The sequence below is a fragment of the Telmatherina bonti genome (assembly GCF_933228915.1).
Source record: "Telmatherina bonti genome assembly, chromosome: 23".
NCBI classification, from domain to species: Eukaryota; Metazoa; Chordata; class Actinopteri; order Atheriniformes; family Telmatherinidae; genus Telmatherina; species Telmatherina bonti.
In genome coordinates, this window is record NC_136632.1 from 17,217,706 (window position 1) to 17,242,236 (window position 24,531).

The 24,531-nt window shown below is 38.6% G+C and overlaps 1 protein-coding gene across 1 annotated transcript in view; it reads right to left on the bottom strand.

The window, feature by feature from the left end:
* syn3 (synapsin III) overlaps nt 1-23,013 on the bottom strand; it is a gene marked incomplete at both ends in the record, with an annotated part of 114,138 nt that extends 91,125 nt beyond the window's left edge. Inside the window, 2 exons of the mRNA XM_079263079.1 lie at nt 7,215-7,272; nt 22,622-23,013. Coding sequence (XP_079119205.1) covers nt 7,215-7,272; nt 22,622-23,013 — 450 coding nt within the window. The remainder of the gene's footprint in view (nt 1-7,214; nt 7,273-22,621) is intronic.
* Nucleotides 23,014-24,531: the final 1,518 nt, after the last annotated feature.

Sequence of the window (24,531 nt, forward strand, 5' to 3'; positions counted from 1 at the left end):
TTCAGCTTTCATGCTCCATTTAAATCATTTAGCCTTGGACACTTAAGGACCCCAATCTCTGTTCACTGGCTTTCCTTCCCAGTGCCCCTTTATGTAGTTTTTAACGACTGGATATGGGCCCTGCTCTCTGGGAGAGGAAGCAACCCAGCTGTCTAGCAAACACAATGTCCATACACTACCTCACATCTCAACACTTGCTGTTGTCATTACAGACAGAATCATGCGAGTCCTCTCACCGGAACAAAGAAACATTCATTACAGAAAGGATTTCTTAAAGATTATGAAATAAAGCCATGAAAGTTAAATAACAAAGAGATGTTCCCAGATTTGTTTATACAACTCTAAACTAAAATTACATTTCCTGAACCTTCAGTTTACCTTCCTTCCCACATAAAGCTTTTTTTTTTTTTTTTTTACCTTGTTTTAACAACAGTTTGTAGGGCTGTGAAAATATGCTTTCGTCCTGATTCAATCCGATTCTGATTTTTTTGGGTGCCAATTCGATTTAAATTGTGATTCTCACGATTCTCCAATACTGCTGATTTTTGTAGACTAAAAAAAAGTGAACAAAAAACTTTTTTTGCTAATCATTTTTCTTGATTTCAATTTGGAAAAAACAACACAGTAGCAAGCTGTAATGCCCAAGAAGATGAGTAAAAAGATCATTAGAAACAATCAAAATTACTAAAAAAAAATTTTAATGGATCATTTTTATTTGAAAAAAAAGATTTTTTAACAAAAAAAAAAAAAAACAAAAAAAAAAAAACAACTATTCAAAATAGTGGAGCAAAAAAATCCCGATACTCAATTTTTCAAATTGATTTTCCCACCTTTAATAGTTGGGGGGGGGGGGGGGGGGGTTTCCAGTCACAAAGAACCTTTTACAGCTTTACCATGATACGGGATAAGTACACTCAGCACATTGGAAACAAACAGTAGCTGTGTGGCAGACATTTTAGCACTGACAAGATCTGCATTTTTTGGTAATGTCTTGATAAGCTTGGCTGAATCTCATGCTGATGCTTTTGAGACATCTGCGGTAAACTGGTTTATTCATATGCACTGCAGAGCAGTATTTGCTGCTAATCACTACCACCTTGTGTAACAGTGAAATAATCCACAGAGGCACTAAATACTGAAATTTAAGACAGATACTAAACGCAATAAGGAGACAGCAGAACAAGTCAACTGGCTGCAGTCTGACATCTCATCTGTAGCTGTATGACCTACGGCACAGGTGATAGCAGCCAAAAAAAAAAAATAGGTACAGATAACAACTAACTGCCTGTAACCTGCCATGACTGCAGCAGACGACACTGAGGTCATACGGCTGCTGAGCAGATGTTGTTCCACAAGACTCAAACCACAGAGGGACCCAGAAACCCTACAGAAAAGACCCTTGTTCTTTTACAAACACCACACCTTTTCAGCTCTGTTTAATTTGTCCAATTGTGCAAATTGCTGTGTTTATGACTTGTGGGCTGTAAACAGGCAGTTTCTCCAGCAGCCTTTCATTGGGTGTCATTACATCTGGGCAACCTTTCATTTTTCACAGCAAACTATCATTTTTAACACACCAATGAGTGATGCAGACTACACCTTTCTGTTTGAGATGGATATAAATAAATATGGAGGAGGCCAAGAGTCTCTGTCAAAGCTGTGCACAACCAAGATACTTCAAAAGCACAAGAGGCGTTGTAGGCGATGTCAAATATCTCCTCTGCTCAGCAGATCGGTGGAAGGCTTCATTCATCTGAATGGACAGCAACTCAGAGCGCAGATGTAAATGGGCGCACATGTGAGCTTGAGTATGAGATGAGATCAGCTGAGTCAGAGGGCCAAATTATCCTTAGCCAGCTAAAGTTAGATTAAAACACTCTTGAGTTATGAAGAAAACTAAATACATAAACCGATTAAAGAAAAAATAAAATAGCAAAGGTTCTGAATGTGTAGCTATAAAATGTAAAAACAAAAAAGTATAAATGGATTTGCTTGACTTGCTTTCTCGCTGTATGCAGTGGATGTTGCCACCTAATTACATATTTCTGCAGAGCAGTCACATCCCTCGTGTTAAAAAAAGCTCCCCCCAGTCAACCTCTCCCTGCAGGACTGAAGTGGAGCATGCAAAAATTGCTTACAAAGTGCTCAAATGATATTGAAGGGAGTTTGAGGTGTTCACTCCCCTCCAAATTCCCTAAATGCCAATCTGATTGGACCTGTGGGAAGAAAAGCTAGCCCACAAAGACTTTACAACTCACATGATCAAAAGGATCTACTGCTAACATCCTGGTACCAGTTACACCAGGACAATGCCTTGGTCATTGCTCATTGGCACAATGAAGATGACCGATTCAGTACTGTGGTCGCATTTTAAGTCACCTGATTCAAAATAAATGGCTCTTCTCAATAGCTCCATTTCAACTGCTGCCTAAGAATATTGCAGAATTCACCAAATCCAGGTGTGATGAAGCAGAAGCATCCAAAATCCTGCAGGACAGCAGTCCTTGAGGACAAATTATGGGCGCTCCTTACTTACCCTTGGATATCAGAATAATTTTTGACCAAAATAAAACTACTCTGCATCAGTAATTCTCATCTCCATTTGTCCTTGTCACATGCAGTCCAACTAGCAAATGCTTCAGCAATGCTCTCAGTCATTTGTTTACTTTGGAGGCACAGGGCCATGGCCAAAAAGCTGCTACTAATCTACTATATGCTGGCAGGGTTGATTAAATGAGTGGCTGCAGGTGAGTGAATTACAGGGAACAGGTGGTGATCAGGAAAGGACATCGAGGTATAATCCCAGATAAGAGAAAAACTTCTCTGACAGAGATTTTAAAAGAAAATGTGAAACTGGGCAGAATAAAATAGAAAAGAGGCGTTCACCAAAAATAGCAGATATAAACTAATGTATTTGTAGTGTATAAAGGGAGCAGGATAAACACAGAGGGCACCTTCAACAACCCTGGAAATAAAGCACCAAACAAAACTCAACAAAACCCTTAGACTGTGACATCCTTGCATGTTTTCATGGTCTGGTTTTGCTCACTGGTGTGTTTTTTTTTTACTGAAGTTTGTTGTCTCAACCTTCAGCTGTTGAACTCTCTTGTACCCAAACTACTTCCACACTGCTGAAACTGGTACAAAATCACCATAAGACATAGGGGCGGCACTTTTCCTGCTCAAAATAAACCCCAGTTATCATGGACAGTCTAGAGCTAATGTAGTGAACAAGAAAATAATTCACCTGGTTGGATTGCTGCTAATTATTTCCATTTGTGAACCATTTACTGGTTCAAATACACATTCATGAGCGTTTTTATCTGGCTGGACCCCCTCCTTTCAGTTCAGAATGGGCTTAATTCTTCATGGAGTAGATTCAACATAGATGCTTCTCCATACTGACATGATAGCATAACACAGTTGCTGCTGGTTTCTAATTCTGCAGTTTTGGACAGACTTCTCTATCCGTTCAGATGTGAATAGAAACTCCTCCTCACTTCTGCCTTTTTATTCATTTGGGTATGCTGCCAGACAAAATCAAACTCTGAGGAAAGCTTAGTGGGTTTTTGAGACTTAGCTTAGAAACATTGCTGAACAAACTTGAAGGCTTGTTTTGTTAAAAACAAAACCGTGACTGCAAGACTGTTCAAATTCAGCATGTGGAACACAAAGAAGCTGTCACCATTTCCCACAAAAAGAATGTGTTCTGTGGTCAAGAAGAGTTGCCCTGTTCACACGAGACTTTAGGCATCTACCAATTATGATTTCAAAGTGGGTCACGTAAAATAGAAGGTATAATTCATGATAACAGGCATGCTAATTGTGTGATGGTGGTAATGGCTGGTAGGTAGAGGTGTTGGAGAGGCAGTCACATCAGGGAATCTAAGCCACTCGCTTTCCTTTTCTTTTTCATAAAGATTTGTATCAGGCCTCCCCTGTGCAACATCACATGCTGTGGTGAGAGAGTGCTTAGCCTAGAGAAGGTACCTTATATGGCAGCAACGGAGTCCGCAAAGGGTTATGATGAATTGGGGCTTGTGGGTACTGCTCAAGCGAGTTTACCCAGCATTAACATGTCAGATAGCAAATAGCACATGATTGCTTAGTCAAATGTCAAGCCATATAAGACATATATGGGATAATGACAGTTTTAGAGGGATGAGAATACGAGAAAAACAGCTCTAGGGGCCTCTTTGAATAACTTGGTGCTGATGCTGTGTTTCAGCCATCATAAAAAAAAATTACTGGATGGAAATAAAATGTTGTCATAAGTGGGATTGAAGACAGACAAAGAGGGCTTGTAATGGGTCACATTTTAAAAGGTTTAATCCTTGCATATCAGTTGATCATGTTTCTATCATCCTACAGCTCTCAGCAAGGTGTGCAGACAGAATATGAAGAGTCTGGCATCTGAAGGCAATTAGCAACTGACTTTTTAATCACCTCTGCAGAGGGCTTTTGGGAAAAGAGCAGAGGGTCCAACAAGATGTCACTCATGGCTGAGCATTAGAGGCTTGTTTATTCCCCAATCTATTGACTTAAGTGGCCAAATTAAATCTACCAAGTTTTAGTGAGGTTCAATAATGACGGTGCCAAGATCAAATATCATCGAAAGGTCTTGAGTCACTGCAGTTCAACTCTGTCCCAGACAGAAGATGTGACCACAACAGTAGAGAGTTGAGCAAACAGGCTATAAAATCACCGATCCAAATTTTTGTGGGCTTTTTTTCCCCTTCTCCCATAAAACCCTAACACTGAATTTCAAAGACAGCTTCAGTCTCAACAATGGTTTGCACATGTATAACTGAACGGCTCTTTGAGGTAAATTAGATGCCATTGAAGCACAGTAAATACTGGATGTCTAGACATATAAACATATTTCTGTGCATACTGTACAAAATACTTTTACAACTGCACCATTATGGAAATGGCTCAATATTTGGGAATTTTGGGGTGTTTTTGCCCTTAATTACAGAAAAAGGCCTTGGGGCCTGATCTTCTGATCCTCTCAGGAAGCAATAAAACATCCAGAGTATTTGAACAGTTCCACTATGACCAAGTGGCAACCTCCGGCGGTTAAAAGTGAAGCCTATGCGGAAGTGCATAAAACTGCAGTTCCCCCTTCATCCACTAGGGGCTGGCTCCAAAACAGAGCAAATCCCCATAGACTCCTATGTTAATAAGACCAACTTCACGGCAGAAATAAACATGTTTACAGCCTGGTTCAAAAATCCATTTTCAGTTTATAGGTCAGGTTTACCTTCATGACAACTGTGAGGGGAGAGAATTTTTTTCTAACTCACCCATTTAAAAGTTAATTTAATCTCAAAGTTTGGCACAAGTAGGGGCGTGTCCTTTTGATTGACAGGTACCAATCCGGCTTCAAGTCAGAAGAACGTAGAACAACCACGGTTTTTAGCCAGTTAACAACGTGACTTAGCTTTAGCCCGCTTACCTCCGTTAGCTGGTTAGCTCCTGTTATCTCCGAGTTAGCTTGGTTAGCTTTTAGCTACAGAAAGCTCGGAGTTCGCTCAATGTCAATCATCCCCTCTCAGCTCCACCTCGTTGCCCATATATGTATTTTCCGGGCGAGACGACATGCATGCCCTTGCCAAGATGGCGATGGTAGGAACCGCCAACCGAGCTTCAGTTTAGCTCTTCAGAAACCTACGGGTGATGTCATGGAGGCTCCGTCCATCTCTTTATATCCAGTCTATGACTATGACAGAGAAATGCAGGTGATACAGTTTTCCAGAGCTGTAAACCCGCTTGCATGACAAGCAGACAATGAAGTATTTGCTTAAGCCAACTTTGTTTAACCAGTTAAACTTGTGTTTGTTTGGTTAATTGTTTTACTAAATGTTTAAACATGTCTTTTCATGGAAATGAGCTCCCACATTAGGGTTGAGACCTTTTTGACTAAGCAGACCCGAGAACCTTGTTCGAAAATTTGCTTGATTTCGTAAAATCTCTAGATTGTTGGTGGGTGAGACGGTGTATAACCACAATGTCCAGAGTAATTTCCACAGCATAATTTCTGCATATTGCGCCGCCTCCTGTGCATATTTAGCCAGCAAATGGGGAGAGAAACTCCTGGAAATATCTGCTGTAGATGTGTACAAATTGGTGAGTTAGAGAAGAGTTAAATAAAAAGAAAAAAAAGGTCTCATTAGCCCAGACATGTTCCTCACTGCTAATTTGTTACATGCCAAACAGATGCACCTCAGCCTCACAACTGTGTGCATACACACAAGCTAATACAGCAGGTATGTGATGATGGCAACACTGGTCAGAAGACATTCTTTTTTAATAAATCTTATAGTTAGGAGTTGGTAGCCATGCAGTAGTTATGCAGCCATGGGGATGTCCCATGATGCACAGAGCACATACTTTTAATTTTTTCTGCTCCCTTTCCTCTATGTATAAAAATACAACAGTTTTGACATCATTAACATATGTTTTACCTTTTCTGCAGGTCATCTGGAATAAAAACTGTGGTACCTGCTAATCTCTTTCTTGTCCTCTCCACCCCAACCAGTTGAGGCAGATGGCTGCCCTCCCTGAGACAAGCTGTGCTTGAGGTTTTGCATTCCTGTTAAAGGGGAGTTTTTCTTTCCACTTTTGCCTCATGCATACTCAGGATGGGGGATTGGATCAAAGATTTGATGCAATCTGTTGGTTTTTCTTAAGCTAGGCTATTTATTATGAATTGGATTGAACTGAAATGACATTGTTGTTGAATTTTCACACATATGCACTAAAAAGCGTATCCATCCCATCTTTAAAGGTATGTGTGTAGAGGCCTGATGTTTTGTTTGGTGGTAAATATAAACACCTCTGCCTTTAGTTTGTATTGTAATACACTTGTGTAAACAGTTAAACAGACTAAAAGCAGTCTGGGTCACAGGGTGGACTCAACCAAGAAAATAACACGATGAACCAAATGGCTTATAACAAATACATGTGCAATGCTGTCAGATAGACAGTACATTAAAAGTTATATTAATCTAGTGGTTATAATACCTACACCTGAGAGAGGCATCCATCTTCCTGTCCCAACTCTTTGCAGAAAAGTTTATAAGTATAGATACAATGCAATTGTACAATTACATTTAGCTTAAAATCTATTACCAGCATTGATTTTCCATTGTGAATTATAATTTAAAAATAATTCAAATATTCAGCGTTACATTATACAGGTTATGCTTTACCTGCTCCACTCGGATCTCATACTCTCCGTTTAGCCTCTTCCCCCGGAAATACTTCCCCCTGCATGGAAATATGAGACAAAAAGTCATCACCAAAACATTGGACATATGCTTTTCATACACACTCGGATACTTTGACATGTGGATTCTCCTCCTGCACAACAGTGCACATGTTCCACAAATTCCTCGCAGTCAAAACAACCTTAAAATATCCTGCTGTTTATTTCATTCAAGGCGAGCTGAAATTTCAACAGTCCTTCCAAAATACCTTGCAAGAAGGCAAATAATGACTCACAGTTTCCATGATTACAGAATATGACCTTTAAGGCCTTCAAGTAAACATAATCCCTTGAGAAAGAACAACTGGTGAAGGGCCATACACCCCTTTTAACAAACTGAACTAAAAAACTGGAATTTTTTACGTTATTGTATGGATATTTTGGAATTTGTGTTTGTGTGTAAAAGCAGCTGTTTTTTTTTTTTTTGTTTTTTTTTTACAGGGAACCACAGCATCAACTACAATTAAATTAACTAAATCATATCATGCATTCACTGATAATCATTGCTGCTCTCAAGTTTTGGACTGCTGACAAGGAAAATACACAAATTCTCCTGTACTCATCCACCTGTTAGCTTCAAGTCTAAACAATAAAGTTCCAGTCACAGACAAGCAAAATGTAGCCTGACCAATACACACACAAGGATTGTTTGGGCTATTCAAAGATTTATTTTATACACAGAAAAGTCAAAGTGTAAGATGACATAGTTACATTTTTCGACATGGCTAATTTATATACGCACTGTTCAATTTGACATGTTTACTGCTAATCTGGTTAAGCTAGCATACTTCATTATATCACTGTTGTCGTCGACTTCAACAACAAACAACACATTTAAGACACAAAGCAGTGCTTTATGCTCATGGGAATGTTATTTATCATGCTCATTTTCCATGAGAATGATCTGCTTAATCAAATAAAAAATAATGGAGGCATGCTAATCTAAATTAGCATCAATGGGAACTTTGGTCAATACTGCCTAATTTTTCATCCTTAAATTATGACGGGACTTGAATTTCAGCTGGGTATTGCACATTGCTTCTTAGATTGCAGGAAATTTTGTACTGAAAATGCATTTTTTAAAAAGATCTTATATTCAAAATCAACACATATTCACACTTCCAGAATTTGGGATCCACACAAGCAGCAATGCAGAATACAGCAAGAACTTACAGAAAAGACCAACTTCTATTCAGAAGATGGAAGTGTTTGGTTAAAAGCTCATTCTGCTGCTGTAACAAAAAGAAAATAAAATAAAAGTTCTTTGCATAAGTCTTGAGTCCACTCCTTTTTTATATATGTTCTAGGAATATAGTTGCTGCATTTTATTGAAACGTGTGCAGACACAGCAATACAGCATTTAGGACAAAGCATTGTATGGACCAAATTGAAAGACAACGTCTTGCTTAATCGCTTTTACTCTTCAATAAGCTGCATTGTCTTTTTTTTTTTTTCTTTAATCTAACAAAGCGCCAGAATATACCATTTAAAACTGGGTCTTGGGTCTGAAATTCTTCAGTTCTGGGTTGACACCACATTAGTTGACCTCATGAATTGGTTGCTTTTCTTTTAAGGATTCATAGGTCAATGACCTGGAAATTTCTGAAAATCCCATGTTTTTATTTTTTTTCCAATAACAACTTTAGAGGTGAAAAGGGGGAAATTAAAGACACTATTAGAAGAGTTTCTCAGATTTCCTTGCTAAAGAACTCATCTTGATATGTTTCCCGCTTTATCTTTACAGCCATGGCCGACTGTTTCATGGCTTACAGCACTGAACTCTCACCTTTTGCAAGCATCGGACAGTGAACAATCTGTCAAAAGCTTCAGGCTGAAGCTGGGAGTAGCCGACTATCTAGGCTACAAGCCTTCGGTTACTAGGACAGGCTGTAAGAGCCTTTTTGAACCCACTCACACTCAAACACATTTCCCTTTTGCACCATTTTTCTCTGAGCCTCTCTCTAAACGAAGCACTGTTCCTACTCCGCTTGTCCTCTCCATGTCCGCCTGCCTTGTTTTTCATCTGCCTACATCTGTCCTTTCAGGACTGATCATTAATGTTCATTACAGGGACTGAGGAGCATCTTGTACTTAACTTCTCCCAGCTGTTTCACTTGAAAGTGTTCGGTCCCAAAGTGTATCATTCTCTGCAATTTTGGAGGCCGTGAATCTTCAGCATGACAGACCTACATATTAAGCAGTAAATGCCCCCTGTGTATTGGGACCACCAATGAAAACGAGCATGTACCAGGACCATCAGGCTCAGTGACTAAAAATGACTGGTATGCCTTTCAAGGTATTGCAAATCATGGCGTCACTTTGAGTGATCAATGGGCAAGCGTTTTAAATGTGCTTAAATGAAAACACTCCGCTTTCAAAAGAGGCTTGAGCTCTCCCTCTCTCAATCAGGCCCACACCCAGAACATAAACACCATGAAGCTGAATTCCTTATTTTACCATGAGAATATGTTCCTTTTTTTGCGTACCACTGATAGAAAGCATATGAGTCATATGTGGAAAGAACCTGCTGCTCCTCTGGGTTTTCTTCTCCCCTTTATCAGACTCTTTTCCAAAAACGATGTTATGTTTACATTATTGTGCGTGTAAAAGCAATTTTCAATAATCAAGATGTATTTTTCTATTTTTTCCAAGTATGCATCAGGTTTTGTAAAAGATATCCTCCTGCAGCTCAATCATACAGGAATGTTTGAGTAATATGTGACCTCTAGTGGTTCTCAGAGCAACAGCACGTTGAGTGTCAAAATGCTTTCCATTGATGCAACTTAACATTTAGAAAATAATCATAATAAATAATCAAGTTTTTGTAACAACCAAGTGTAACCCAAATGTGCAGACAGCTGTTGTACTCTGCAAGTAATAGTGTCATCCATCCAACATTATGGTCTGTTGAAGTAAACACATGAGAATCTTTGTTTTGATGGTGAAACACCCCTTAGTGAAGAACCCAAATGTAGGACTAAACAAGGAAGAACATGCGGATCCTGGAAGCAAACGTGCTGCCAAAGCAGGGAATTCTACGGCTGGACATGAAACTAACAAAACATACAAGGTAGACTGGCACGGGGGAGGTTACCACAATAAAGACAAGGATCTGGTATTGAACAAAGCAACAACCTGGAGTATTTACACTGAGGGAGATGTGCAGGTGTGGGAACCAGTAACTGAAACCCTGGTGTCATGCAAGAACAGGAAAATAAAACAAGAGGGTAAAAGAACATGGAAAGCAAAGTGACTGAGATGCAAGAAATAAATAGATGATAAAAAAGCAAACAGCATAAGACATGAGGGCAGGGAATTCTTCAGAGTCTCTGTCCTGCAGGTTTTAGATGTTTTCATGCTTTCTCACACCAAAGTCAAATTTGAGTTTAAGATCTCTGCATTAGAATCTGCGACACCAAAAGAAAGTAAGAAGCTGAAGACAAAAGCCTATTGAAAATGTCTCAGTTTGCCTCGTGTTCTTCTGATATAGCCTCAGATATCAAACAATAGCTCAGGATAAGTAGGCAAGAAGACCATCAGCCATGAAAAACTATCCGTTGTTTCAGAAAGAATCCCAAAAGCACATGTTTATCACATCAGGAGTTATTCTGCTTCATTGTTTAACCAACATTGTAAGTCTAGACATGCTGAGTGAGAAAACTGTCCACACAAAGTCCAACACAAGCACCTTTTAACTTCATAGGCATTTTAACACAAATAATGAATTGAAGTTATTTGAATAATCATTAATATAACTTCTATGCCCTGAAACAGGAAAAAAATAAAAAGTGTTTTGCTTTCTTGGGATTTTGGTTCTTGTGTGTTTTGTGGGATGCCTTTCTTAAAAAAATCAAAGAGTTTGCCCCGTCCCACCTTACAGTCATTATCTGTTAATAATGATAGAGGCTGCAGTTTATAGATAAAAGATGTGGGTGGCAGTGACTCAGGTGGTAGAGCTGCTTGTCTTGTGACCTGACGGCCTGTGGTTCGAGTCCCGCTATGGTGTGGTGACTCCTTCAGAGGGACAAGCAGAAAAGGAAACAGCAGCAGCTAATAAAAGAAAGACTTGAGTTGAATTTGAGCCTAATAAAAGTGAGAATGATTCAGATTCATCAGAAAACTAGTCTGTTTATTGTCTAGATGCATCACCGCTACATGTGACCGAAGCCACATATGTGGAGTAGTAATACAACCTTAAAGGAAAAGTTGTAAGAAATACACCATCTGCTGATTAAAATATGTCACAGAAGTCTTGTAAAACCTAAATCAAAGACATTTCTGGGATGTCAGCATTAATGGACCTCTGGATTCTCAGATCTGGAGATAACGGGATTAATTTGCCTTCTTTATGTACATTACTTTCCTTAACTTTTAAGCTCTTTTCAAAACAGTTCCAGGACTTGCCTGCCGGTGCTTGTGCTTCAGTTCATGAACTTTTGCCCTTTTCATGAGGCACAGCGCAGATGAACTAATCCCACGGGGGAATTTTCTGCTTCTCTTGGTGAGTGTGTGGGCTCCCTGCTTCGTCTCTAGACATAACATTAAGTTGAGACTCTTCATACGGCTCAGGACAACCATGGGCTCTTCTGGTTCTCCGAGATGTAAATAGTTTGCCAGAGCAAGACTGAATTGAGCAATCAAATTCTCATATCATTCAGAACGCACTGCAAACAGACCGACAGCTACTTGGCAAATCTTCCAAATGGCAGCCTGAAAGAGAAGGAGAGAGAGGGATGTGGAGGGAAAAAGGGAGGAATTGTTGCTGGTTGTGGTGATGCTCTCAGTGCTGTGTACTGCCATTGTGCATCAGTCATTGCTGGAAGCCAAGGCTGTCAGGGCAGAGCAGGGTTTCCCCAGAGACCCCAGCCTCTCCGGTGGAATGACCAGGAGGAAACTCAGCCCCAGGGAGCGACGGGTGGATGGACAGACGCCCTCATAGTCAGGCCTATTCAGAGAGCCTGGACGAACAGATGAGTAACCTACATGACATCATTGCAAAAGATTAAGTATTGAGGCGAGGAGCATTGATTATTATACATATTTTTATTATATAAAATAAAAATTTTATGTTGAAAGACTTGTTTTTCATCATCTGTTGGAGAATTTCTGTTTTATTTCTAATTTGTTCCATTTCTGCATCTGTAAGTCCAAATGTGCACTGACTGGTCAACTGATTGCTGATTGGTGGAAAATGGGGGTGTGTCAAGTACAGAAAGCAAAACATTTTCTCCTTATTTTTATATGATTATCTCAAGATCGCATGTTGATTATTTTGTCATCTTAAGATAGTAAATCAAATTTTTAGTTTTTATTTTAACTTCTGAATAATCCCACTAAATTAACCCTTTGTACTCTTGAGATCATTAACTGTGTCTCATGGGATGATCATGGGGAGCACACAAATATTCATGTCACAAGACGTTTGCACGTGTAGGTGTAAACACATTTTTTTAAAACTTGGTCCCAAAGAGAATAAATGTGAAAATGCCACGAATTTATCCCTGAGTTTACAACCCAAACATGTTTCCTGAACGATGATGTCATAGCCTTTAGTTCTCCCTTGTGCAAAATCACGGTTTTATAACTGCAGTGCTATCTGACCAAAAAAAACACATGTACCTTCGATATATATGTGCAGTGAATTCTGCTGTACTTACATGCAAGCTGACCTTCTAAATATCTTGAGTATTTTTTATCTTGAGTATATATATATATATATATATATATATATATATATATATATATATATATACACACACACATTTATATATATATATATATATATATATACACACACACATTTATATATATATATATATATATATACATACACACCACTCACAAAAAGTTAGGGATATTTGGCTTTCAGGTGAAATTTATGGAAAATGCAATATATTCATGCTACAGTGATATAATATCATAAAAATAAGACATTTAAGTAGAAGGATGCACTACTGATTTCCTCATCTCAAAAAATTCATTCAACACAAAAGGTAACAACAATGGTAGTTACACCACAACAAAAAATTTGAACGTCTCAATATCTGGTCATGTGCCCTTGAGCATCAATTACAGCTTGACAACGACGTCTCATGCTGTTCACAAGGCAACTTATTGCCTGCTGAGGCATGGCATCCCACTCTTCTTGAAGGGCAGCCCTCAGGTCATTGAGGTTCTGGGGTGCAGGGTTTCGAGCCTCTACACGACGGCTCAGCTGATCCCACAGGTTTTCAATGGGATTCAGGTCTGGAGAGAGTGCAGGCCATTCCATTTGAGGTACACCAGTCTCCAACAGCCGTTCCCTGATGATGCGGCCTCGATGAGCAGGAGCATTGTCGTCCATGAAGATGAAATTAGGCCTGTGCTGTTCATGTAGGGGCACAATCACTGGATTAATGATGTTATTCAGGTAGTATGGACTTGTCACTGTACCATTCACAAAGTGTAGGGCATTTCTGTACCAAGTGGACACACCTGCCCACACTGTAACACCGCCACCACCAAAAGCTGGCCTGGTGACAACAGTGGCTGATGCATAGCGCTCTCCCTGACGTCTCCAACATCGTTGCCGGCCATCATTTCTGCTCAGTGTGAATCGACTTTCATCAGAGAATAGCACTGAGGCCCACTGGTTCCTCGTCCAGCGTAAATGCTCCCTGGCCCATGCAAGACGATGAGGCCTGTGCCTGGTGGTGTGGTCAGGTACCCGTGCAGGTCGTCTAGCACGCAGACCACGCTGATGGAAACGGTTTCGAATGGTCTGATGTGACACTTGAGTGCCTCTCACCTCTCTTAAACATGCCTGGAGTTGAGTGGCCTTCATCATCCGGTTTCTCAGGGCAGTGTTCACAATGTAGCGTTCATCAGCACGGGATGTGGCCAAAGGACGTCCACTTCTAGGCCTTTCTGTGACTCTTCCAGTCTCTCGATATCTCTGTTGCAACTTGCTGATGACACTCTGTGACACTCCAAGCTCAGCGGCCACTTCTGTCTGAGAACGTCCTGTTTGAAGCATCGCAATGGCAAGGGACTGTTGTTCCATTGTTAGGTGTCGTCTTGGTCTCATGATGTCAAAATGTGAACAGCATGATGAGGACAACTGTTTAAACACCAGCTCTAATTGAACCAGGACATTTATTGGTCAATTCAAGGATCACACACCTGCCGTGATTTTTGCCGTTAAGCTCCTTGTTAGAGAACAGCAACCTGTGCAAAATTTATTGAAACATTTAACAGTTGGACATATGCATTTAAAAGCTTAGAGAACATCACATTAAGTTCACCTGTACAGGTTTGAATGCATTTTAGGCTTGTTGTGAAATTTCACCCAAAAGCTGAATATCCCTAACTTTTTGTGAATAGTGTATATATATATATATATATATATATATATATATATATATATAAATGATAAAATGTTATACAAAGTCAGGAGATGGATTAAAACTAAACAAACGTTCTCTAATGAATAAGAAGCCTACAGTATTTTTCATCATACCTTATGCTTCTGCACCCAGTAGAACCACAAGCAGTATAACATCCGATCTTCACATCCTATCATGCTACACATTCCAAAAACCAAGTGTTGCTTTACTTTTATATTTTTTTCCATTTGCATCAAGTGACTGGAACTTTTTACAAAAACGTCCGAAACTAGATGTTTTTATTTCTGTCTCAGTTTTTAAACACTTACTAGAGGAGATTTCAACGCCAATCGCAAATGTTCTACAACCCAATTCATTAAAATGTTTTAAATGATTCATTTAAATTTCTGCACATTACTATTATTCTTTGTTTTTCCTGTACGAGTGCCGACTGCACTTGCAAGGCCAACATTGGAAGTGAGAATTTTTTTCTTAATGTTTAGCCTGGTAATGGATAAATTGTTGCATTTCTATTCTCTAATTTGAAATAAAAATTTTGATGCTTTTATTTTCTTTGTAAAGTATGTACTTCCTGTTGTGTTGACCTCATTTGTTTCAGTCTGGGTCTGGTTTAACATCACAGTGGGTAGCAACTAGATCCAAGTCCTGAGCCACACAACCTGTTAGCCCCAAGCTAACCTCTCCTTCTGGCTCATTTAACTTCCCATTTCATCAGTAACTCATCTTGCCACAAACAACTGTACAGTCCCATCCTGCAAGTAGGAAGAACTGATTTCTTGAGTCCAGACAGACAAGTACAGACAAGATGTGTCGGGGCTTTGGGGGCTTTTCCTGCAGAGAAAGTGATTCTTCAGGTTAATGAGGCTCTAGTTAAACCACAGACAGGATAAAATCAGTGTTTACTTATGGAAATGCATGCAAAGCAGACAGTATCCTTTAAGACAGCGACTGCTGGAAGACTCTCGAACTCATGTGGCTTACAAAACAAAAACAAGATCCCATCTGTAGTCACCGCAGGGGCTAAGAGCAAATCTGATATCTGACTATTGTGGCTGAAATTTTTATCTTCACTTTGTCATTCAAGCAAACCAGTTCAGTTTTAAAAGCAAAGTACCAACCAGTAAACCCATTTGGTAATATTTATAGATTTTGAGCTGGACTTAGTTGCCTAAAACCATGTGAGAAGGATCTGATTCTATATACATATATATTCTATGTGTATATATATATATATATATATATATATATATATATATATACATATATATTCTATGTATGTATGTATATATATATATATATATATATATATATATATATATATATATATATAAATGATAAAATGTTATACAAAGTCAGGAGATGGATTAAAACTAAACAAACGTTCTCTAATGAATAAGAAGCCTACAGTATTTTTCATCATACCTTATGCTTCTGCACCCAGTAGAACCACAAGCAGTATAACATCCGATCTTCACATCCTATCATGCTACACATTCCAAAAACCAAGTGTTGCTTTACTTTTATATTTTTTTCCATTTGCATCAAGTGACTGGAACTTTTTACAAAAACGTCCGAAACTAGATGTTTTTATTTCTGTCTCAGTTTTTAAACACTTACTAGAGGAGATTTCAACGCCAATCGCAAATGTTCTACAACCCAATTCATTAAAATGTTTTAAATGATTCATTTAAATTTCTGCACATTACTATTATTCTTTGTTTTTCCTGTACGAGTGCCGACTGCACTTGCAAGGCCAACATTGGAAGTGAGAATTTTTTTCTTAATGTTTAGCCTGGTAATGGATAAATTGTTGCATTTCTATTCTCTAATTTGAAATAAAAATTTTGATGCTTTTATTTTCTTTGTAAAGTATGTACTTCCTGTTGTGTTGACCTCATTTGTTTCAGTCTGGGTCTGGTTTAACATCACAGTGGGTAGCAACTAGATCCAAGTCCTGAGCCACACAACCTGTTAGCCCCAAGCTAACCTCTCCTTCTGGCTCATTTAACTTCCCATTTCATCAGTAACTCATCTTGCCACAAACAACTGTACAGTCCCATCCTGCAAGTAGGAAGAACTGATTTCTTGAGTCCAGACAGACAAGTACAGACAAGATGTGTCGGGGCTTTGGGGGCTTTTCCTGCAGAGAAAGTGATTCTTCAGGTTAATGAGGCTCTAGTTAAACCACAGACAGGATAAAATCAGTGTTTACTTATGGAAATGCATGCAAAGCAGACAGTATCCTTTAAGACAGCGACTGCTGGAAGACTCTCGAACTCATGTGGCTTACAAAACAAAAACAAGATCCCATCTGTAGTCACCGCAGGGGCTAAGAGCAAATCTGATATCTGACTATTGTGGCTGAAATTTTTATCTTCACTTTGTCATTCAAGCAAACCAGTTCAGTTTTAAAAGCAAAGTACCAACCAGTAAACCCATTTGGTAATATTTATAGATTTTGAGCTGGACTTAGTTGCCTAAAACCATGTGAGAAGGATCTGATTCTATATACATATATATTCTATGTGTATATATATATATATATATATATATATATATATATATATATATATATATATATATATATATATATATATATATATATATATATTCTATGTATGTATGTATATATATATATATATATATATATATATATATATATATATATATATATATATATATATATATATATAAAATCACAAAGTGCATTTGAAGAAGTTGCAGGCTAAATGAAGGTTAATTACACATAACTATACTTGTCCTTTTTGAGCATACTGCTGCTTATTTTGGGCTTGTTTGTACAGATCAGGTTGCTTGTCTCTGTCACACAAAAAACGGCAAAACTGACTGTCAGATCAGGACAAATTGAAGCTGTGTTAAAACCAAAGATATTACAGTTGTGTACACAGTGTGGGCGTTTGCCATTAATCCGCGTGCTCTATGACATGGAAACAGGGATATGTATGGGGTATCATGTACACAAAATGGAAATATTGCCTTATTTAATTTAAAATCAACAGTGAGAATATTTCTGTGCAAGCGTATGTACTGATAACACCATAAAGGAAGCCATTACATCAAGTTACTGCTGCTTAACGTTTAATAAGTCATATCATTTTGAGCTGTACTTAGTTTCTGATAGATTGCTTTTTCATTTTGGCTTATTTTGCTAATTTTTTCTTGATGTATTTTGGTTCATCTAAATTTGTATTTTCTTCATTTTACATCTAATAAAGCGGAACTGGTCAATTTTAACACAGAAATCTGGAATCTCAGACATCACATCTCAGACATTTAGTAAACGAGGACTGATGGAAAAAAGTTTTAACTTAAGCCCGTTTCTTTGCTTTTATTGTGCTTTAAATGGTTTATGTATTAGTCTATTTAGCTGTGGTATTTGTAGTCATAAAATCCTGCTGGTGCAGAACCCAAAGGGATATAAAACTATAATATCCTTCTTTAACATTAACAGCAGATAATTAGTTCATATAAACTTAAGATGCTGTCTTTTATCACCATCTGCTGGTCAAATCTCTTCCTTTCTCCATCAAGGCTTCAGTCTTTGGTATTCTCTGTAAGCCTTTAACTACAGTGCCATCTTGTGGTCAGTGACAGAAAAACTACTAGTCCATCAGAAAGATGAGTAGAAATGCAAGCCCATCTCATTCAGTGTTCACTCCAAAAGAATGAAAAAAATCACATTCTAGTAAAATTCCTAGTAAGTCCCTTGTCACAATGTTCCAAGGAGATTACAGTTTATAAGAGTACTCAACACTGTATATCTTCCAAAGCCCAGTATAAACACGCACATGGCTTCTTTATTAGTTCCATGGTTCCAGAAACAGGTCAGCCCTTCTTTTGCCTTCAGAACTTCCTTCATTATTCATGGCATTGATTCAACAAGGTGTTGGAAACATTCCTCAGAGATTTTGCTCTGTAATGACATGAAGCATCACACAGTTGCTGCACATTTGTCGGCTGCACATCGACGATGAGAATCTCCCGTTCAACCACATCGCTAAGCTGCTCTTTTGGATAAGATCTAGTGACTGTGGAGGTGACTGCAGTACAGTGATATCACCTTGTTTAAGCAACCAGATGGAGTCGATCTGGGCATTGTGACATTGGTTTTGAGCATTACGGCTCACATTGTGCCAAGAAAATACTTCCCATACTATTACACCACCACTTCCATTCCAGACTGTTAATAAAAAACAGGATGGATGAGAGGTATTTCCATAAATACAATCTAATCTTGATAACACAGGCATATTACAAGATGAGAGTGCCATAATTAATCATGCTTAAATTCTAAAGCAGTGACACAGGGAACATTGGACATTGTTTTCAAATATAGATTGGCCACCACAGAGTCCAAACGTTGAATCCATTCAGGATTTAAAGGATCTGCTAGGGACTTTACAGAATGGTTCCACTCCTCCATCAAGATCTACAACGTCATAAAAACAAAACTAATGTGGTGTGGCATGAAATGTAATATGCCTTTTCCTTTAAGTGTGGATTTTTGCGTTTTTACAAAAGCTCAGAGTGAAAATGCAAGTGTTTTCTATATTTTATAAAAACTAACTTTTTTCCTCTCATTCTGCTTTTTATTTTTACTTGCACTAAAAGAGAAGTCAGCAGTAAATAAATTACACGGGAAAGACAGAAAATGAATACTTGCAGGGACAGAACCATCTTTTCATCCAACAGACGTTTCCTTATTAAAGCTAATTTGATAAAAATGGAAGAAAACTGATCCATACACTGTGTTTATGAAATCTTACAGTAAATGAAAAACAATTTCAAAAAACAACCTCAAATGCTAAATTATTAGCTCATTTTGAATTTAATGGCGTTAAATCATCCAGAAAGACAAAAGTCTGGCAAAGTATCTGGTGCAAATTAAGGACAACTGGACAAACATTTGACAACTAATTAAGTTTACCTGAAACTACTCTGTAAAATTTGGGGGTATAAAAAGAGCAAATCAGACAGACAGAGTCCCTTAGATGTAAATATGGCAAAAGTTCAACAATCTGTGACAAACCTGAGCCAAAGTTCTCTCAATGTTATCTGAGGTGAAGGGGAAATGTGAAATCGCTGTGGTGCAGACGAAAGAGGAGAGTGACCATCCAGCTTGTTATCAGAAGACACTTCGAAAGTCTGTGTTTCTAATGATCTGGGGTTGCATTAGTGTGTCTGTGAAGGCTAAATAAATGCTAATAAGTACATGTAGCTTTTAGATGAGCATCTGCTCCCATCCAGACAACACCTCGATCAGAGAAGACTTTAGATATTTCATCTACACTGTACTAAACCACATACTGCATCCATCACAACAGCATGGCTGCACAGAGAGGGGTCCCGATGCTGAACTGGTCTGCCTGCAGTATCCTCATATTAAAACCAAATCAAAACCATCCATAATAACAACGTAACAATGCAACAGAAGAGCAAACAGAAAAACAAACACTGTCTTTGATTAATGTAATAAAAAAACAGATTCCAGGAATAAAAAGCAGATTTTGAGCAAGTACTTTGGAAAACAGGTTTGCTGCTGCTGGCTAAATTTTTTCTTTTTTGTACATTACAAAAAATACAAAGCATTTGTTAATATCTTGGGATTTTTTTCAGAAACTGTGCTCTTGAGGTGAATAAACCCCCAAGTGTTGCCCACAAGAATAAGGATGCTGACTCAGAGAGGCGGAAGGAGCCTGGAAGCTTTAGAGGCTGGATGATCCCCCGATGTCTCATTTCAGAAACACCAGGGTGTAAAGAGGAATGGGTTCTTACAGGATTTCAGCCTCCCAGCTTAAAGAAAAGAGGCCACCAGACTTCTCAGAAAATTGAGGGCAATCTTGGAGCTTTAGACACATCTGTCAGCAGGCTGCTTTAATTTAGTTATCAATTTCCAAACCCGGCTTGATCTTCCCTCAGAGGGCACGTCTGTACATAATCATCCCCACTGACATGGTAGATAAATTCAAAGTACTGGAAATGGCAAATAACAGCCTCGCTGAGGTCAATCTGCCAGCAAATGTCAGGCAACAGAATAACAATTCATGAAAGGGAAGAGTGGCTTATTGATTCAGGAAGACAAACATGATAAACTAGATGCTTCACTCCGAGCTCAGGCGATGGCAAATCCACTGTGTAGAGCAAAAAGAAGCTGATACGGTTTACATGCGGGATGCTGGTGAAAAACAAAGCAAATTCTCATAAAACTCATATTTTCCCTATCAAGTCAAAGGCAGAGTACTTTTCTCCTGTTACCATGACAATATATTTTCCAGCACCAAGAGGCAGTTTGGCATGTGTGCTGAAGCCAAGCACATACAACTCCATCGCACACAATATAATGCACCGGTTTTAAATGTAAAAACTTACTATACAGTAAGTTTTTGTAAACATATTTACAGTATCACTGGCATTTCGTTTTACATTATCATGACAGTATTTCCTTTTGCAGTAAAACTACTGTAATTAATTTTACATTGGTATTTTTTTCACACTAAAATGTATGTATTCCCCTTTACACTATCATTACCTTATTTAATTTTACAGCACAACTATTGTATTTTATTGTGATTGAATTTTTTTCAATACATTAAAGTTTACAGGTATATCCTGTATACAAATTTTACAGTATCCTACACTCCACATTACTTTAAAACACTGTTCAGATTATAAAAACCTTCGATAATTCAATTAAGGTAAAAAGAAGCATTAAAAGTTTATCATTTGAACATTTATGACATTTATGACATGTTATGACGGCTATCAGACCTTCCTGTCACTGAGAAATTGTTTCCTAATGAGCATCTTCTTGCAGGTAATGTAACAGAAATGAGCTGAAAATCAAATTAAAGAAAAACAATAGATGGTTTTAGAATAAAGCATTCTGAAACTACAGCATGTTAACTACAGCAAAAATCAATACACCTGTTAAAGCAAAGAATCTGGCACAGCTAAAAGTAGATCAAAATGGTTTAACCTACAACATCTGACACACACACACACACATACACACACACGTGAAAATTACATTCAGTAATTACATAAAGCAAACAAGATAACCTCTAAATTAGCTCAATTTAAAATAGTTTTGCCATCTTCTCAAGTCTCCAAGGCCAAATTAGCAGATTCAAGCTTGACAGACATGAGTGTAATATCACATTGCAAAGTGAGGATTTCCCCTAATTCTGACCTTTTCCTTCATTTTCACCAAAAACTAAACACCAGTTCATTTACACAAATGGAAATACAGTGATTTAGTGCAGAATCTCAAGACACAGAAATAAGGAAAGCACACTTATTTTCTTTATATAATTATGTATACATAATATTCAACTCCTATTTGTGAATAATAATTAAAGTTTAGAACTGTAAAGGTAATGTATCCATCTATCCATTTTCTGAAGCACTTGTTCCAGTTAATGGTTCCAGGAAGCTTGTCCATCACAGGGCCAACACACAGAGGCCATTCACTCTCACTCCTACAGACAATTTAGAGTAACCAGTTAACCTAGCATGCATGTCTTTGGTCAGAGGGAGGAAGCCGGAGTACCCAGAGAGAACCAAAGCATACACAGGGACATGCTAACTCCATACAGAAAGGCGAATGTTGGAACCTCAGCTGAGCAGAGGCTTGAACCAGTGACCTTCTTGCTGTGAGGCCACAGTGCTAACCACTATGCCACCATGCAGCTGAAAAAGCGAATGTAATAGTTCTCTAGTTTATGTGAGAAAGAGTGAAACAATTTGAATGGATGAAACTGCTTTTATGTTGCCAATCAAAAGGAAAACAACCAAAAGTTTAAATAATGATATGAGTTAAATACTGATCAGATCCTAAAACAATCCTTGTTTTAGACTTGGTGAAACAGCCAGTGTATTGTTAAAAGGACCATTTTTTTATTCAAATATCAACCCACAGGTTAAAACTGTGGGAGCTTCTACTCACCAGTCTGTGTGCTGATCATCGATCACCAGCAGGATCTTGGGTTTTCGGATCACAGGTTTGGCTGGCTGACTGCTTCCTGTAGGCGCAGCCTCAGCTGCGGTAGCTGCAGCTGATTTAGCGTGTGCGGCCGCTGCCACATTCTGGGCCATCTGCGCGCTCTTCACCACACTGGAAAAAGAGCTGAGGAAGCTCCCCGAGCCTGCAGCTGAGCCCGAGCCCGGACCCTGGGTCTGGCTGGGGACGCTCGGGGGCTGCCGCCTCTCTGTGGCCGGAGAGGCGGGAGAGGAAGTGGATGAACCTGGAGGGGTCGGCCGCTGCAGATCCATCATGTAGCCGTTGGGAAGGTTGGCCACGAAGCTGCTGTCTGACAGGCGCCGGCGAAGGTAGTTCATGATGGTTGGTTAGCTGGTTGCTCTGTCAGGCCAGAAGAGGTGAGAGGAAGAACACCTGAAGTCCTGCAAAGGAGGCAAAGCCAAGAAAACAGGGAGCGTTTAGATGTCAATTCAAAATTTGTTATCTCAAAAATTGACTTTATAATGAAATAAATACACAGAGGAAGTTCTATTCAGTCGAGTCATCATTTTTCTGGAATAAATTATTTATGTAAAAGTCTGCTCAGTTTAAAGTGTTTTCCTTGCTTAATAGTGCTCACTTGTGAACTGTCCATGGTCCTGAACTGTGAAAAAAAAATTTGAATTGTCATTTCTTTTAAAACTAAGTGCTCATAAAGCCTGTTTAAATGTAGTTCATTTAAAAAAGGTGGACCAATCACAGCCAAGCTGCTCGGCTCAAATAAACTTTGCACCAAAAGCAACAAAGCTTCTATTGGAATGTCATTGTTTTCATGATGCTTCATGGCAATAAAGCCTACTTTGTTTATCTTTTGAGGGAAGTGTGTTTTTGTATGAGTATTAAAACCTTTCCAATGGCTTCTCCATTTAAATCCATCCAATCCATCCAGATTGTAAAAATTTATTGCCAAAAGAAATCCAAGAAATAATCCTCCAAACATAAATTTTCTTACTCATATTCAACAAGTTCTAATCAGGTCAGTGTCACACTTATCATAACCCTTTATAACTTCAAACCACCTGGTACATTCACAACAATTTGTGCTGGTCCAAGTTTAGTCTCAACTGCAATGAACTGGTTTCTTCAGAGGAGTTTCCTGCTATGGAAATCTGAGGAACCTCACCATATTCATCTTTGACATCATGGCCACCTTGTGTATAATAATTAGTACTTCTTTGTGTGTCATTAAAATCAGACTCACATATGCATAATGCTGCAGTGTTATTCAGCCCCAAAATGGTCAGATTCTACTGGTTTTCTGATATCCAACTGGAACACGTTCAACTGAAGAAGTGACATCATTAGCAGCTTCCAAAGCACATGGAAGGCAGCATATATCCTGGAAACCAGGATCAGACATTATCTGTACAACCTCACACAAGTACTTAATAGGAGACAGCCGCCTGATAGGTTGTGTTGATAAGAAACATAACAACCCACGAAAAAGAGCCAGCTTTGAGAATCATATACTTAATAAAATAACAAAGAAGAGCCGATGCTGTTTTACTGACGATGCATTTTCCGGTGCATTTCCCAACAGCTGTTCTGCATAAGGCTGAATTATCCAGGCAGTGGGACACCAACTGCTCACAAATGACTCGGTGACACAGAAGTGAGGAGATTCGCAGCTAATTTCTCTGTAAAGCAGATGAAGTCTGTTAGGAGAAAGGACCATTACTTAATACATAAAATCCAATGGTGCAGAGAGGAGGAATTCAAGTGGATTAGCTGTAAAACTGCAGACTCCAACATGCTAACTGAGGGGAAAACAAAACCTTTAAACCTGATTAAAACTAGGGCACTCTCATAGTAAAGAGAGCAAGGATTGGATGAAAGTG